The 17,558-nt window shown below is 41.0% G+C and overlaps 1 protein-coding gene across 3 annotated transcripts; it reads left to right on the forward strand.

Moving 5' to 3' along the window:
• Positions 1–204: 204 nt before the first annotated feature.
• Positions 205–4,146, forward strand: ikzf4 (IKAROS family zinc finger 4). Of its 3 annotated transcripts, XM_008281239.1 has the most exons (8): positions 205–364; positions 484–538; positions 637–744; positions 853–1,155; positions 1,288–1,455; positions 2,391–2,543; positions 2,664–2,795; positions 3,065–4,146. In XM_008281239.1, exons 2-8 carry the CDS (start codon positions 499–501, stop codon positions 3,883–3,885), a joined length of 1,725 nt encoding a protein of 574 aa, XP_008279461.1. In that variant the 5' UTR covers positions 205–364; positions 484–498; the 3' UTR covers positions 3,886–4,146. The 3 variants fall into 3 exon arrangements, with proteins under 3 accessions (XP_008279461.1, XP_008279460.1, XP_008279462.1); XM_008281238.1 differs by having other exon boundaries at positions 205–538; XM_008281240.1 differs by lacking the exons at positions 205–364; positions 484–538; positions 637–744 and adding an exon at positions 631–636 and having other exon boundaries at positions 932–1,155.
• Positions 4,147–17,558: the final 13,412 nt, after the last annotated feature.

Here is a 17,558-nt window from a genome sequence, read left to right on the forward strand (position 1 = left end):
AATATAATATAATATAATATAATATAATAATAGGAAAGCCTCACATCCAGCATGCAGTGTGTCTTCCTAGTTAAAGGTGATGCAGCTATTTTGTCAACCCCACAAAGTTGAAACTCCTCCTTCAACACTCGTGGCCATTAGCTTTCTATAAATGTGGCACCTCTCATGTTCATTTGCTGGCCACGGTGGAAGAAGAATCTACAGCACACAGAAATAGCAGAGGACTTCACTTGATTACTTTATTGCGGTGAACTTATTATTAGACACTTGGAGCTGAAGGCTTAAACCTGGGAATCTGATTTCTAGCCTTATTCTCAGAGCAACAAACAGCTGCTGAGTATATTTTATGTGATTAGTGTCAAAGGTGTGATGTAGCATTTTGTTGTGATTAAGATTTGGAAAGTTTTTTGTTTTTTTTTCTTTTAGAAATTATTGTTATAAAGCGTAATATGTACAATCCGTATTTAAATTATATTTCCGCAGGCATCTGGTGAGAGAATGAATGCTGATGACTGCAATGGACGCTCATATGCACAAGGTAAGTTTATATATAAGGGAAACACTCCTGTACATTTGTGTGTACTGCCTCCAGACTTTAATATTTGCTTTAATAACATGGGCATATTTGTGTTTCAGGTAATGGAGGAGAGTCATCAACTGAACAGGATTTTTATGGCGGGCTGCAGGGCCCTTCAGTGAGATCTCCAAACAGTCAGCAGTCCTCACCACACCGCTCTCTTAGTGGTTAGTTATCATTGCTTTCCTACATTGTGGCCATATGGTCCGTGTAGACCACTTCATTCATATAATGTATGAAAGTAAACATGCTTTTCTCTCCATCTCTGTTCGAAGCAAACTCCATCAAGGTAGAGCTGTGCAGCGATGATGAGTCATCAGGTGCTCCACAGCCAGAGAACAAAGATGCTGCGAGGGCCGATAGCGGGAAAGATGACAGGGGTGACCCCATGGAAGAAGGGACTGCAGAGTTTGCTGGGGCTGGAAGAGACAGAGCAAACATCTACAATGAGATGGCCAGTCCAAACTCTGCTTCACCCGGACCCATCCGACTGCCTAATGGGAAGCTCCAGTGTGAGGTGTGCGGGATGATCTGCATTGGACCCAATGTGCTGATGGTGCACAAGCGTAGCCACACAGGTGAGAACAAGCCCGCAAGACAATTCAAATTTTACAGACAACATGTATTATCAGCCTAAATGTCCAAAAAATAAAGACAGTATGTAAAATGATTTATCGCAGAAATTCAGCAAAAATCCACGCGTTTCATAGGTGAGCGGCCATTCCAGTGTAACCAGTGTGGAGCTTCCTTCACCCAGAAGGGGAACCTACTGCGTCACATAAAGTTGCATTCAGGAGAGAAGCCTTTCAAATGTCCCATTTGCAACTATGCTTGCCGTCGGAGAGATGCCCTGGCTGGACATCTACGCACACATGCAGGTAAATCAGAGATCCCAGATAGAAAAATTTTTCTGCCAAAAAGCTGTGCCACATGTTTGTGTTTGTTCTAGCCCAGAATATGCCGATGTTCTTGGCTTATATACAGCATAACTGTCAGGTGCTACATACTCATCTAGAATCACTTAGGCTCACACCACATACAATGTGGCTGGCTCACGCTGGTGGTTAAAAGCCCAAATCAGCTAAGAACTGATTGCTATCTGGGCTTTAGGTGTAATACAACAGTACCTAACCCATCAAACTTATTCAATGAGGAGATTTTTCATGTGCTTGATGCATATAGGTGTAACAAAACAATTCTATTCTATATTATCATGATTAGGTGTAATGTGTGAAACAGAGGTAAACAGTAAAAGTGGGGATTCATTAGAATGGTCCTTTCCTCCTTCTGTGAAGCTCAGAGGAAGTAGGTCTTATTCACCACAAAGTTCTGTCACACACATGACAAAATATGACATTTAACATTTTCAAAAACAGGAAATCCTGCTGGTGCTGTCAATTTTTCAACAAGCAGGTGCTCATATACAGTCTTGGTACAGTAGTGGTAGTGGATCTCATCGGGTCGCACAGGTTCATTTTCGAAGAAAAGATTACTGCAAACTGGATTTCAGCGAAATGACGTCGGTGTTTCCGATAGCTTACTAAGGTGGAACGTTGCGGTCAATGGTTAGGCGTTTTTCACTCGTAACTGTCAAGCTACGTAGGTCAATTTCAGGAATTGCTAATCAAGGGGGAAATCCGTTCTATTTTTTAATAAAAATCCCCTCCCATAAACAAATAAATAGTCTTTACAGTATATATGCTAATTTTCAAGAAGAAGAAAATCTATTGTGTCAGATTTTTATTTTTTTTTAATCCATTTAGTCTCTCTTGACAGAAATCAATAATAAGAAATATTTTTCTCTGGATTGCAGTTTCTTCTCCGACAGTGGGAAAGCCTTTCAAGTGCAGCTACTGTAGCCGCAGCTACAAACAACAGAGCACACTGGAGGAACATCTGGAGCGCTGCCATAGTTATCTGAAGACTCTGGATCACCAGACAGCCGTCAACACGCAGACAGCACAGGGTAACGCATCACACAAACTCACTAATATTGTACACAATAGTCCGAGCTCATGCACATTGTCGGTTGTAAACATGTAATCCGTCTGTATGCTGATGTTTGACTGGGGTTTTCTTTTTGTAGGTGAGGAATCAGTAAATATGGAGACAATTACAAAACCTGCACTTCAGCCATCCAATGAAAAAATCCAGTTTGTGGACAGACTGGCTATTAGTATCACCAAACGTAAGAGGTCAACACCACAGAAGTTTTTGGGTGAGTTTTTGTTTTCAAATAAAGTAATTTTATTGATTTTTGTGTAAGTGTAGAAATCCGTTTTACCCAACACATTATATTTTATATCTCAGTTTTATGTCTACAACAAGACTTTATATATCAGCTGCCTTGCAGTGGAAGTCAGCCAGATGTTAACATTGCTGTACCAGTTTAGAGACACTCTGTGACAATCGCCAGATGGATCAAATGTAGTCAATCCAGGGGACACATTTTAATTGTTTCATATCACTGCTATGTCCTTTTCATAGGTGAAACGCACATGCACCTTGAGCCACCTGAAGCACCTTATGAATTGTCCTCTGGCTCGGAGAAGGAGGGGGACCTCATGAGCTCTCAGTCTGCTGGGGACTCAGCTGGGCTGGCTAGCTCACATCTCCACTGCGCGAGGGGCAAAGGCGAGAACCACGAGTCGCCTGCACTGCCTCAGCTCCATCCTGCCTTCCTGTCTGAGCTCCGCACAGTTATGGGCTCCATCAACAGCAACGTGACTCCTCAGGGCCCCCGAGCCCATAGCGGAGGTGGGCTGGCAACAATGTCTCTTGGCCTGACCGGACGGGAAGCAGGCGAAGGCCGTGAGGACCAGCCCTCAGCACACAGCCAAACCACCTCACCCAACGGCTGTCCCGACTCCACAGACACAGAGAGCACAGCAGAAGAGCAGAGCACAAGGGCTACAGCCCCGACAAGTACCTCCAACAACCACCACCTCCACTACCAAACCCCAACACTGCCCCGCAGCCATCCCACTTCCAGCCCCAGCCAGGCCAAAGACTTGGACGCAGAGTGGGAGAGAGGATGTCCTGTGCCCCCCACCGTAGTAAAGAGGAACCCTGGTTCACCCCTCACTTCCAGGGACACTGTGCAGGTGTTAGACAGGGATGGTAGACCTGTGCGCTCCTTCCACTGCCGGCACTGCCGCATCCTCTTTCTGGACCATGTCATGTTCACCATCCACATGGGCTGTCACGGCTTCCGCCAGCCATTCGAGTGCAACATCTGTGGCCACCGCAGCCAGGACCGCTACGAGTTCTCATCCCACATCAGCCGTGGAGAGCACCAGGTGGGCTGAGGAGAGGGGAACGGTTGGCTGTGTGAGGAGAGGTGACTGCTGCTCTCAAAAGTTGTGGGCTCACGTTTGTTCTGCACCAGATCAGTTGCTTTAAATCCCTAGTATAAGTAAAAGATTTGTAATTTTAATACGAGGATATTTATTATTCTAAGTCAGATGTGAGAGGAGAATCTTTTCACTGCACCAGTTAAAGTTTAGTGGAGGCAAATTACATTCTATGATTGATTGCACTCCTTTATCAAATCATTTAGCAAAACTACTGGTTTTGCTTCAAAAGTGCCTTCTTTGGGGATTTCCTCTTAACTGGAAAAAAAAGGGGGTGGGGGGGTAGAGGGGGGGGACTGGTGCTCAAAAATCGTGACTAGCCATCTTTTCCTAAGTGTTTTTGAGTAGTTCGCACTTTTAGGAGATCATGCGCACATGCAGTAAGATAAGCATGGCATGAACATTTTAAGAATTATATCGCTTAGCGTGCACTAAGAGCTTTGCTTTTGTGGCTGAGGAGGGTATTTTGTGTAGTGTGTCAGGTAAGCTTAATATGCACTGAGAGCTTTGTGCCTCTGGGTCGGGGAGGAGCTTTTGTCACAGACGAAGCACAGAAATGGATTGCCTTAACTCCTACAGTAGTACGCTGCTGTATGAATACATAATGTTTACAGCTTGGTTTAACAGTGTGTGAAGTCAGCTTAGAAGAGAGAATATTCAGGACAAAGCAAAATCATGGAGGAAATGAAGTTGAAATCGCTCCTGAGGGTGAAATGGGAGTTCAGGGCTCAACTCTGAAATAGGTTTTTTTTTGGATTTTAAAGTGAGCCTTAGAGTACTGGTGCAGATCAGACCATGAGCCATGTCATGTATATTAAGAGCCTGACTGAGATGGCCCAGGGTGCTATACCTATACAGGATTGCACTTTTTGGTTCCCTGCTTATATATGAACATCTTTGCTGAAGCACTTGATGGCTTTACAAATGTTTTTCTGTGATTGTTCTACTGCACTGATAAATCGCATAATACTCACAATAACTGATCATCTAATTTGCGACACCAGTGTGTTTTTAACGGAGCCGGGTTCCGCGGTCTGCACTCGAGTTTGCTGCAATGTGTGACTGAGAATTAAACATCAGTTCAATCTAAAAACGATTCTTTTGTGGTTTTGCACTCGGCGGTTGAGGCTGAGGTTTTAAACGATTTCCATGATGTAAGTGAATTAAGGAATTATTTAAAAATTAATTAACAACAAATCAGTTTGAAACTGTTCAGTTATCACTTGTGATTATCTATTTAGTGTTGTTTGTTTCAGCCTTGGTGTATTTAATCAGCTATATTCCAAATCTTATCCAGCATATTCCTCAAGTCCATGAAATGTTACCTCCTGCTTCTTTATAGCACCCAAATACCTTATTGCTACAGTACGGTGAGTTATCTGACAATGTTAATATTGGGAACATGAATGAGACCAAACTCAGTATTCTTACTTGTTATTGTTGGTTTGCTGCTTCATAGTTTTAACTTGATTTCCTTTAATAGCAGGCAAAATGTACTTGAAACCGTTTGAGAAAAAAAGTAATCTAAAAATGCACTTGGTTTGATAAGTAGAGAAATGTGTGTGTGAATGGAATATAGCATGTGTGCTTGTCATTTTCTGCTTTTACCTGAATTGTGAATTATTTTTTTGAAATGTGAAGTAATTTGAAGAAGTGAAAATGAGGCATGGGTTTTTGTCTCCTTGTGTGGACTCAATGTTATACGATATTTTGTGAATGATGTAACACGACAAAACACTTTACCTCAAAGTTAAAGATGTACAACTGCCTCATTATTTCAAAAAAAAAAAAAAGTCATGTTGCTTTCCGAGATGTTCTTGCAGTTACAAATGCGTGCCCCTCGATATTCTCAAAACTTTTTACTGTCAATAAAGTTACATTTATTGTAAAAGTCATTTTCTCTAGTTTGACTATAAAAGCATCCGCGTGCTTATTTATCGCACACAACAAAATAAAGACCGTCTCGCTTTCTCCTTTGTGCCAATTCAAACGCATAAAGAGGAGAGTTAAGATGTTTACGTATAATATTTCACAGAAAATAACATAAAGGCTTCACGGGGACTCGTGGGGGCATTACGCTACAGATACACTGATCCATCACGCTTTGACATCTTTCTTTTAAATTTTTTATTTTACACCACTGTACCCATCTGTAGATATCACATTCTAAGATCTATGGCATGTTTAGTTAGCAATAGGAGAAAGGTTTATTACGTTACTGCCTGCATATGAGAACCCCAGGAGAGTAAAGAAAAACACCCATAATTGTAAATATTCAGTACTACATTTTGAACTGAAGTATCTGCTGCACATAGCACACATATTTTAACATTTTGACCTTACAGTAATAATGTAAAGGTCTACTACAGGAAGCATATCTAATGATGTAGCTTAATAGAGTGGCTGAAAAAAATCAGCTACAACTAAAAATAGATATAAATATATATATATATGGGACAAGCAGCTCTTCAGCTTGTGGCCATAATATTATTTGTTTAGCATTTCTATCCTTAGAATTATTGTATAAAAAACTGATAGTTTAAGGCTTTTGAACTGGAAGAAGTAGCACAGAAATGCCAAACAATTATTTGTTAGTATTACGTCTGTGTAAAACGGTGAAGTAAGCACCGACATCATCGCACGCTATTTCTCTCTCTTTTAAAAAATATTTCATGAGCGTAAATTAGCAGTTCTGAAATCCATTTGGTGTTTTTAAAAAGCACATAAGCATCAAATATATACACAAGTATGTAATTGTGATAAATCTGAAAAAAATACATGTTTCCATAGTGAATGCTTTCAGACTTTCAGGTATAGGCCGAACCTGAAACTGTACTGCTCTGTTCGCATGTGACCTTTTGGCCCACATGACATACCTTTGTTCTACTTTTTTGCAGGTTATTTTGACCTTTTCTGTCTTTCTGAAGTGCAACATCTGTCTTCACTGCTCCTACATACAAATTCCAGGTGCAAAAAGTACATAAATACAGACAAACTGTACAGTTAACGGCAACATTCAAAAGCACAGATAAGAGTCATGTGTGCAAAAAAATCGCTTTATCTGCGGATGAATAAATGAGCAGTGTGGAGGGCTGAAAATAAATTAACTTCGGAACTAATTCTTGACTTTCTTGAGGTTTTCATAGAACTGGTAAAGGTGATAGACAACTGTTTTGTTGATTTAGAAATTTCCTTATTTGAAATTCAGAATATCTGTCACGGCAGTATTTTCACACAGAACTGTTATAACTATAGCTCTGGTTTATTTAAACACAATGAATGAAGCCAGTTCTATGTAGAAACTACCAAATCCTTGTCTATATAAAGCAGATTGTGTCTAGACAGAGTGTTGTTTCTTACTTTGTCAGTGCGCCCATCGCCACCCTGAAGGAGGCAAACAGGCTAAGCATTGTGTGTCGAACAGTGAAGACTGAGAGCTGTACAATCCGTTTGAATTTATACTAGTGCAACTCAAAACCACTTGTCAGTGAAGCCACCGCTAATCTCTACTAATCTGCAGCACCGGTGTAAACAGATTACACAGATACAACACGAACATCCTCATCTAATGTCATTTTTAATTGCCTTTGCAAATGGTCGCCGTGAATTGTTTAATACGAACAAGCCTCTGTGAAGCAATGCGATGCTCATGAGATTATTTTTGCTAATTTGAGAACTTGGCACAACTTGAAAAACATTGCGTACTTGTGGTATGTGCAGCTTTTACATTTCTGAGGAAATAATCTGTTTGCAATCCCTGTGTGAATATGCTGAGTTTGAGTTGTGAATTTACAAAGAAATGCCACCTGTCCTCAACAGGAAGCTTTCAGGCAGCACGTTTTTACCTAATTTACAGCACATCACCAAACCACTGTAGCAGACTGTCTTCCAACGCAAGCTCGGTCTTTTTAATACCGTATTTCTACTGACGTAGTCAATGCTTTCCACAGCCTTCCGCTCTTACCACTGTGTTGTATTCGTTGTCAGAGCCTTGACATGTGTGTAATCTATCCGTCAGTGAATAATAGGTCACATTTTTTAAAAATTTGTCAGTAATGTTATTATTATTAAAGACTGCAGCTGAAATCTGCTCATTTATTAACTAACTGATTTCAATTAACATTTGACCTTTGACAAGATTGTTTTGTCAATTTAATCTGCTCTCTGAGTGACTATACTTAAGACCAATTTAATAAACTAATTGTATTAACAGCCTGCTTTAAATTGATGCACCCAGGATGTGGTAGGCGACCTCTGAGGAGAGACACTGCATCTTTTCTCATGCAGAGATTATGAGCTTTTTTTTTTGCCTCTATATGGTGTGATTTGGACTTGTGGAAAGAAAACATCCAACATACACATTTAGGAGTTTATTTTAGTACATGTTGTGTACTTAGCAGGGCTCCTCGACCTTCATACCTCAGTTAAAGCACTGAGGTTGACAAACCAGATGCTCCTGAAGGTTCCAAGATCCAGGCTTAAGAACAGAGGCGATCAATCCTTCACAGTAGCTGTTATTCATCTCTGGAACAGTTTACCTTTCCATGTTAAAACTGCTCAGTCTGTAAAAACTTAAAAATCGCTGCTTAAGACTGTTTTTGTTGCCGTTAGATGTAAGTAGACCCCCTGACTTCATCGACTATTGTGTTGTATTGTTATTTTTTCTATTATTTTATTCATTTTGATAAGTTTTGTCTCTAATTCACTGTTTTCTTATTTTATTTGTTTATTTATTTTCCTTTCCAAACTGTACAGCACTTTGGTACGACTCCTATGGCTTTTAAATTTGCTTTATACATAAATATGACTTGTATGACTTGACTTAACTATTTTTGGATGAAGATTTCAATTAAAATCAAGCTGTTCTTGCAAAATGTGCCCCCCCCCCACCCCTCATATTACAGCCAAAGTAGCACTTACATAAACCTTCCCTTTTATTCCGATCTATATTTTGAAGATTGTTACAGAGGAGTTTGTTCATACGTCANACACACACACACACACACACACACACACACACACACACACCATTAACAGTATGTGGGTCATTCCAGAAGGACATTTGGGCTTCAAACATTTTTAAAAATAAACCTCTTTTTCAATTTTCTGTTATGTATTCATCAATAATAGGTAATCAACTGTAAAAAGCTTGATTGGCTCGTCTCAGCGATCAAAGGCATATTGTTTTAATTGTTATTTGCTATATTTGGCGCCACCTTGTTACCAACATTCAGGTACCTGAAAAAAGTAGATTAAATTATTTTTTAACTATAATTCCGTTACCATTAGGTACATAAAGTAACATTATGACAGAATGACCGTTTGATTTCAGATATGACTTCATTTAAATTAAGTAACTTTGAAATCTACCCTTCCCAACTTTTTAATATTGGCAGGTTTCACTTTACTTATTTCAGTATTTACTTTCAAGCATTTGCTCTAATACATTATGTACATAATTACTTAAACTCTTTAAAGGTCAATAGGTCAAACCCTTGTGAGCCGAGAAATTAATTTATGATTATTTTTTTACTAAAACGATATGGTAACGGCATTGAAATTAGAGTAACGGGGGGGTGTCAAGTCACAGGGTTGAATAGCTACATCACTTTTGATTATAGATCATCATGTAAATGTGTCAAATAGATGCTCAAGACCACAGAAATATTATTTGACTTTCATTTAACATGAACATATGCTGTCTGCACTATTTCCCCCAATAAAAAAACAAAATGAAAACAATTGCTACTTTGCCTCAAACAAACAAACAGAAAATATTGGTGCACGCTTTGTAAACACTGGTTATGGCCAAGTAGAACTGGTCACATTTCCACAGCCAAGGTCCAAAAGGGAACGTGAAAATGGGTGCGTCCAATCTAAAACACCAGGCTTCGAAACAAATTCCCCTAACACGTGGGTGAAAACTGCCATCTGGTTTAGAACACTGATTTTGGAACATTCACATTAACTTTGACAGCTGGATACCGAGCTTATTAACAGAATCACGTTTACACATAGCTGCTTGAAAACTTGCTATCTGCTTTAGAACATCTATCTTCTCATATTCAGATTCATACTTCATGTATTCCACATGTCTCTTGCAATGGCCATGTAGGGTGAGGGAACAGACTTTGATGGAGGAATGATGGTCAGCCTATCTTCAAAGGGATACCAATGGAGATCCTCCCTCCAGAAAAAGTGACCAATCACAGTAACAGGGTTGCAAATTCATACTAATGTTAACTTTTTCTCAGGACTAGAAACTTGCTGTTTAGTTCGGTGTTACTACTGACCAAAAGGACAAACTTACTAAAGTAAATTTATAAATTAAAAATTAAAAAAAAGCATTTGTTTTATCTTGATAATTTGCGTAACAGGGTTGCATGAGGTAGAGCGAGACGTTCAAGTCAGGCTGACAATGTTACAAAAATATGAAAAATAGAAGAGAGGACATACCTTTGCTCTACCCATGCTGTTGGGAAACTGTTTGATGATGTTAATTCCATTGTGTCATGTGACTCACTGTTTTCTTCTTCTATGCTATAAATGTCAGGGTAACAGGGTTGCATGCATGTAGTGGGACATAGATAATAATTAATATTCAAAACATTTTGTTGATTAAAACAAATGTTTCCACAATTACAAGAGACATCTATTGACAAAATACTACAACCAAAAACAAATGTAAAATGTAATTTAATAGTTTTATTTGAGATTCAACTTGGTCAACACGGGGCTGGGACAACAGAAATTTGCATTTTAGGGGGTACTCCCGACATATTTGGTATCTTAAAAACTATTTTGAATCAACATTTTCTCCCAGTTTATTTAAATTTGGTCTCAGGACTAGTACAGTTTACTCAAAAACTGCATGCTTTAATATTATGTTCATGGATTGTATGAAGTTTCTTGGCTGGGACGTAAAATGTCCTCCAATTCTGGAATGACCCATATTGTGGTAAATAAAAAATGTAATTAAATTTAAAAATAAAAATAAATATCATATTCATCTCTATTTTTTTTTTAAAAAGCACCTTTTAACTCTTTAAAAAAAAATTCAACCTGGCTTAAGCCAACGCTTCATTCTATGTTTTGGAAATATATGCAAATTAGAGCATATTTAAATAGATAATACCTCATTTGTATATTTGAGCATACAACTTCTGAAAACCTGTAATACAAAAAAAAAAAAAAAGATCTTATTGTAAGTAATCAATTGCGGAAGTTCAATAGTGAGGTGTAGATGATTAGTTAGTTAAACGTTTACCTGTTGACCTGTACTGTTTCCTCTTAAAGCAACTTCCGGTCCGGTGTCGCTGTAAATTCCGTTAGCCAACCTGCCCGGTGCTGCTGCAGTCACCAGGGGAGCTAGCTCAAAGCCTCAGGTACCTTTTACTTTTAGAACTGAGTTTTTGTCGTTGTTTTAAAAAGTTGTAGAGGATAACGTAAAGATAATACAGCCAAATAAGTCTTCCTATGAGTTAATTTTGTATTATCCGAAGCTTGTTTTGGTTATTGCTATCAGGACTTTAGCTAACAGTTCGGTTTGTTTGCTAATAGCTAACTTAAAATCCATCGTACCTGCACCAATTTTCGCCCCGTTCTGTGCGCATTTATCTAGAATAATGTTTTGTTCAAGTGCTTCAAGGTTGTAATTTGAATCTTTAGCCATAAGATGGCGGCCTTTTACAATTTCCAGCCATGTCAGCACCGCTCATTGACACTGACATCAGGAGAAAAGAGTGTTTTGTGCCCGCAGCGCTGTCTTAAGGCAGCTCCTCAGTCTGTGAGGGAAGGCATTTAGGCTCATCAGTTTGGGTTTTTGTCTCAACAGAACCAACATGTTTCTGGATTACAATAATGGCTGGGCTTTCTGTGGTGTGTATGGTGCACCTCTCCTCAAAAAAAAACCTCATAAACACTTAGGTTAGTGATTAGGTGAAAAGTTTATTTTCCCAAATGGAAAAAACAATCTATCCTTAAAATCAATTATATGCAAATAGTGCCAATTCACAACATATGTCACCTCAAAGCCCTTCACATAGTAAGGTGAAGACCTTACAGAATGTATAAAGAAAACCTATTCTTATAATTTCTTCTCCAGGGTCTCACCTCAGAGGAACGTGCCAGATGTTGTACAACCTTGAAGATGAAGCCAAACAAGGAAGAGGACAGAAGTACACCACAGACATGAAAGGAGGCTCCCTAAACGAGCCCTAGACTCCTGCTGTGCTAACATAGGTGATCACTTGTTGAAATTTATACATCGACTTGCATCTGCCTTCCCACAGTTCTCCAAAAGTTGTGTCTTTGTCCCAAAAGATTTATGATGGAACGGTTCTGGCTGCTAGACAGATGTGTAGCTGGTAGCCTATCAAAATCAGGACAATTATTCTATCAGCCTTACACACCCATTTGTGTTTTAGATTATCCAGATGCTCGAAAACATTATGACTAGCAGCCAAGTAAGACAAAGACGTCTTCCCATGTGCTTGCCGTTCTGAGAAGCTGCTCACTGCAGCTGTACTTTGGGCTACAAGATGGTATTAATTAATCCACTTATTGTGCCATTTCAATCATACAAAGAATGTGTTTATTATTCAGCAGCTGAGTGTCGGCCAGGGGCACATTCAGGTGCACTCGGGGTGTAATTAATCTTGTAGTGTTCTCATCTGTAAGACAATGTTGTGAGTTCATGGCGCTTTTATCCCAAATGATGACATTTACAGAGCAATTTTCTGTCTTTGTTTTTGCACTATGGACATTGATTACCCCAAAAAACATGCAATAACTACATGAAAACGGAGCACTTGCAGCTTTTGCATCGTATGTCCACCCTATTGGCCTACGTATTACACAAGACAACAATAACAATATTTATATAGGGGCCAGAAGGAACTTTTTAGGGTGCAAAATGTATTGAGAGGTTGCTGGCACATTTTGTAGGATAGCTTTGGTTCTGGAAGTGATTAGGCCTCAAAGCCTGGGTGAGTATATTGCAGAGCGACAAGGGCGGGTGGGAGCAATATCTTGTGTGTGTGTATGTGTATAAGTAAGTGTGAGTGGGACTTAGAAAGAAATTGCGTGTGTTTTGAGAGAGAGCAAGAGACTGAGACTGGGGCGGTTCTCTTATGCAAGCAGTTCTCAGTATGCATGTAGATTGGAAGATGTGTGGCTCCTGTGGTTGGCTGTCCCCTGTGTCACTGCCTTTAAAAACACTTGCCAAGAGAAATGTCTTCTTTACTGGCTTTGGCTGCCAGATGCTGGGGATAATGGATAGGACTGCAGAGGGAAAGATGGAGAGGTGTGCTCACTCAGCCAGCCACACAGACATGCAAGTGATCCCATGTACGTATTAGCTCACAAACACATACATGCTAGTGCGCTTTGTGGGCAGGGGTCCCTGTAGTGCTGAAGTAAGGAGTGAATAATTCATTTTCAAGTCACGGTTTAACTGCCACACACACACACACTTTGACACACAGGGGAAGTATTAAGCCTAGTAAGTCATGTCACAGTAAGTCACCATGAATGAGCATACAGTTCAGGCATGCTTTCAGAATCCAGAGGTGCCACATTTTGTGGATGTGTGTAGGACACGATTGAAGGAAATAGTTGTGTATGTCTGTGTAACTGTGAACTAACACATGGGGCGCCAGTGTGTGAATGCAAAAGTGTGTCTGCGAGTCAGAGAGCCAGTGACACAGGAATGTGTCATAGTTCCTGCAAGCCACTCAGCTCCTAAACTGCAGCAAATAAACATTCCTCTACTGCTGTGTCAGTGCTGAGCCCTCACCCACTGTCGCTGTAAAACACAGCTTTTAATTAAAACCAAAAACGGAGTATTTCTCCTTTTTGTTTCCAGCAGCATTACAGATGCAGATTAGAGATGATTACCACATGCTAGCAGAAATTTCACAGTGCTGTTTATTGGTTTAAAGGTGTTGTGTTGTGGTCCAGGGAATGGCCAACTGATAATTAAACGATCACAGCCATTTTTCCTGGTAAAGTGCAAAGCAGGTAAAGTCATTTTGACCTGCTGTGGTTGGTCATATTTCATTGGGCAGCACAAACAATTAGGCAAGTAAAAAAACGATTCGTTGTTTGATTTAAACACAGAATACATTTAAATCCTGTTTTAGACAGTTTTACAAAGATACATTCAGTTCAGGAGAAGTGTTCACACTCAGCATCGCCAGACACATATTGCTGCAATTTATAATGTCTGTTTGATTTGAATAAATGCAGGCTTCATCCCTGCTGACAGGTGAAATTATGCACGGGCTTACGTTGTGTCGCATGGGTTCCACCGCAGTTTGCGCTCATATTTCGTGTGGATTGCAGAGCTGAAACGTTGCTATGCTGTACCCATACATTGTCAGATGTCTGTAAACATATTCTACTGTTGGTTGTCCTTGCCCAAAGTCTTTCCCTATCATTACAGCTCTGTTTACAGGAGGTCTTGCAGTGTTTGCTAGCATATCGTCTCCCTTAGAATACATAGCGGTTTAAAGTCGCACTCTGACGCACACTTTTCCATCTAAAACACTTAATCCCAGTGGAACCCGTTCTGACATGGCACTATATCTGTTTGTTGTCACTTGTCTGGTCTTTCCAGGTTAACCATTCACAGATGTGTAACTGAGGAGTTTTGCTTTTTCTTGGTAGATAATCGTTCTAACCAAATTATTGCCTGTGCATTCCAAATCTCATGTCAAATGATACCTAAAGCTGGCCATCCAGTGTTTGCAATGAACTGAGAACCACTTTAAGGTGTTTAGCTAGAGGTGATGTTTCATGGTGATGAGGTGTTTATCCCAGCAGTTTTGAGGTTGGGAAAAGTATTTAATATCAACAAAAAATGGGCCAACAGAAAGGAGGATATCAGGCCAAGACAATCCAGAGGTCATGCTGCGCGCGTGTGTGTGTGTCTGTGTGTGTGTGCGTGTGTGTGTGTGTGTAGAGGGGTGGGGGTGTTGATAAGTTAAAATATGTTATCATCCCTTGCAGATTTACATGCAGCAGGCTACAATTGAGAACATTTTTATCCACTTGGGAAGAGCACTCACACATGCATGCACAGACACAGCAAAGTTTTATCCCTCCCAGCTTAACTGCAGGCCTTGCTCTCCATCTCGCTCCATAGGGGCACAGAGCCTGACCACAGACATCATACTGATTGCTCACCATGGTCAAGTGGTCTCTCCACATTCCCACCCTGCTTCACTATGTGCAGAAAACCCAACAATGGAAAACAGTGGTTTCAAAGTGTCTGAAGGTTTGCGGACAGCAGCGAGCGTCCGGTGTGTCTCTCCTAAATCAGTCCTCCTCTCATCCCTACCACTGGCCTGCTGCACACCCGGGAAACATGGAAACAACAGAACACAGACTGATGTTTTGGAATGTCCTGGACTTGAAGCAAGAGGATTTGTTTAAAAAAAAAAGAGGGGACACTCGTGTTTATATGTGTCCATTCGCGTGGCTGAATGTAACCTTCCCTCTCTCCTGTGTGACAGGTTGTGGCAGGCCAGTAGATGATGAAGTGATGGAGATGTTAGGAGGCCACGGCCATTGTGATGCTGGGTGGCTGTTACTCTGGAACTGCCATCTGCCGAAAAGGTCAGTTGCTAGGGGATGATTCTCCTGGACCGTGTCTGCCTCCCAGCTGCCATCCACACACCCACACACACTCTTACACACACACACACACATACACACACTGGTTTGAGTATGTGCACAAACTTTGATATAAACACAGTGATGTTTTTTTTTTTTCCAGTTTCCTAGAAATGAATTGAATTTGAGTAAATCTGACCCACCAGATTGACTGCTATTAATCCACTTGGTGGTTTTATGTAACTTTAGGTGAGGTTTGGTTGATTATGGTTCTTGATGTAATATGTGAGGGAAGAGGCAGTAAATGCATCTCTTATTACATAATAGCCCTGTGGTCACTTGATGGCACCAAACAAATGCTTCTCATTATTACACAAGCTTTACGAGGGTGTTCCTGTAAAAACAATACCCCAATTAATTGGTGCTTGGCCCATCGAACGCGAGCATTACAATGAAATATTGGGTCAGCACGGAAATCAAATAATCAGTATTGTGCGCCAGACCCATGCCATGCCACATTGTCCATCACAACCATTGTAAGCAGGCTGTCATTCAGTGCTGTGACCCAAACCCGATTCTAAATTCTTTATCGTACGCCCTTCAAATTAAAGTCATCTCCACCCAACAGGCAGACATTTTTAACAATTTAGCAGGAATTTTAATGTGAAGCTGCTGTGCCTTAACTGTGCCATATCATCATCTCTGCATCTTTCCTGCTGATTGACCTGTTTGCCACATTAGTGTAAGGAGAACAATCTGTGCAAGTGAAAACCATTTCCATGCTCAGACTTGTATGTTGAACACCTTTTTTAGATGACGCAGTCGTTCTGAGGCCAATCATAGGCAATGTGGCTAAATTTCTTCTTGTCAAGTTACTTAAATGACAAAATTGCTCCGTTAACCTTTTACCCTGTTACACCCTTTAACGAAAAGTTATTATTTGTTTCCTGATAAAAAGGAATTTATTTTGACAGAAAGTATAAAAGAACTACAAATGTGATACAGTACATTTCCTGATCATGATCAAGCTGCGACTTGATGTCGATGTCTTACTATCTCAAGATAACAGCAGCTAGTAGGATCCAAAACCGAAGTGGGACTCAGCCATACAATTTTGCACTGTCTCTATTTCTTTTCTTATCCTTGCTGTCACACTTTGCTGCCCTCCTTCCCTCTAACCCTCCTCACATCGGCAACTCCAGTCTGCGCTTCTCCACTGGCCTTCCATGGAGGGTGACTTTTGTGTAGCGGAGCTGTTGTTTTTGTTTGTGCCCTTCTCACCATGGCTGCCTGCTTGCCGCCTGGCAGCCCCGTGTGTCAAAGGTGGCTGCAGCAGAACAGACTGTGGGAACAGCCGGTTAGCCTCCCTTGGTCCCCTGCTCCCCAACCAGAGGGGCAGCCATCAATCCAGCACTCCCCCTGCCCCTGCACACACACTGAAGCACAAACACACAAATGCCCAACCAAACTCGTACTCACACAAAAACCCTACAACGCTCACACCCTCTCCCAATAATCCTCGGAAGCAATTTCATCTCGACTCGGGTGGCGGCCCATTGTCGCCAGCCCCTTCAATCTTTCCTTATTAACTCTCGCTTTGTCCCGCATCCGAGCTTCTGGACTCATCTCTCCTACATTCCGATCAGTGCTGCTCCCAGCACTCCCAGGCAACCTCCATTCGCTAATCCCACTGCTTCCCCCACCAGCAACCCCACCCCAAGGAACTCTTACTGTTTTTTTTTTTTCCAACCTGCCGATCACCTACTTGCAGAGTAAGGTAGGGGCATTAACTCCATGGGTTTTCTGAAGGCAGAGTGTGAAGGCGGGGTGGGTGAAAGAGGAGGCGGCCACAAAGTGACTCCAGCCCAGACAATTAGAACAATGAGCTGGGCCTGTAGGGGGCTAACTCGCTGCGTCACGCCTGGACGGTGGGGTATTTTGTCAGTTTAATGAATTGTCCGTCAGGCCAGGGCCACATCGCAGGCTGCGCAGGGAGAGGCCAGCAGGGACCC

The sequence above is a fragment of the Stegastes partitus genome, unplaced genomic scaffold (genome assembly GCF_000690725.1).
Source record: "Stegastes partitus isolate 25-593 unplaced genomic scaffold, Stegastes_partitus-1.0.2 Scaffold227, whole genome shotgun sequence".
Lineage (NCBI taxonomy): Eukaryota > Metazoa > Chordata > Actinopteri > Pomacentridae > Stegastes > Stegastes partitus.

Coding starts and splice junctions, on each gene's coding strand:
- ikzf4 (XM_008281238.1), top strand. CDS start 499: ATGAATGCTGATGACTGCAATGGACGCTCATATGCACAAG. Junction 2,544..2,663: donor CAACACGCAGACAGCACAGG/GTAACGCATCAC, acceptor TTCTTTTTGTAG/GTGAGGAATCAGTAAATATG. Junction 2,796..3,064: donor AACACCACAGAAGTTTTTGG/GTGAGTTTTTGT, acceptor TCCTTTTCATAG/GTGAAACGCACATGCACCTT.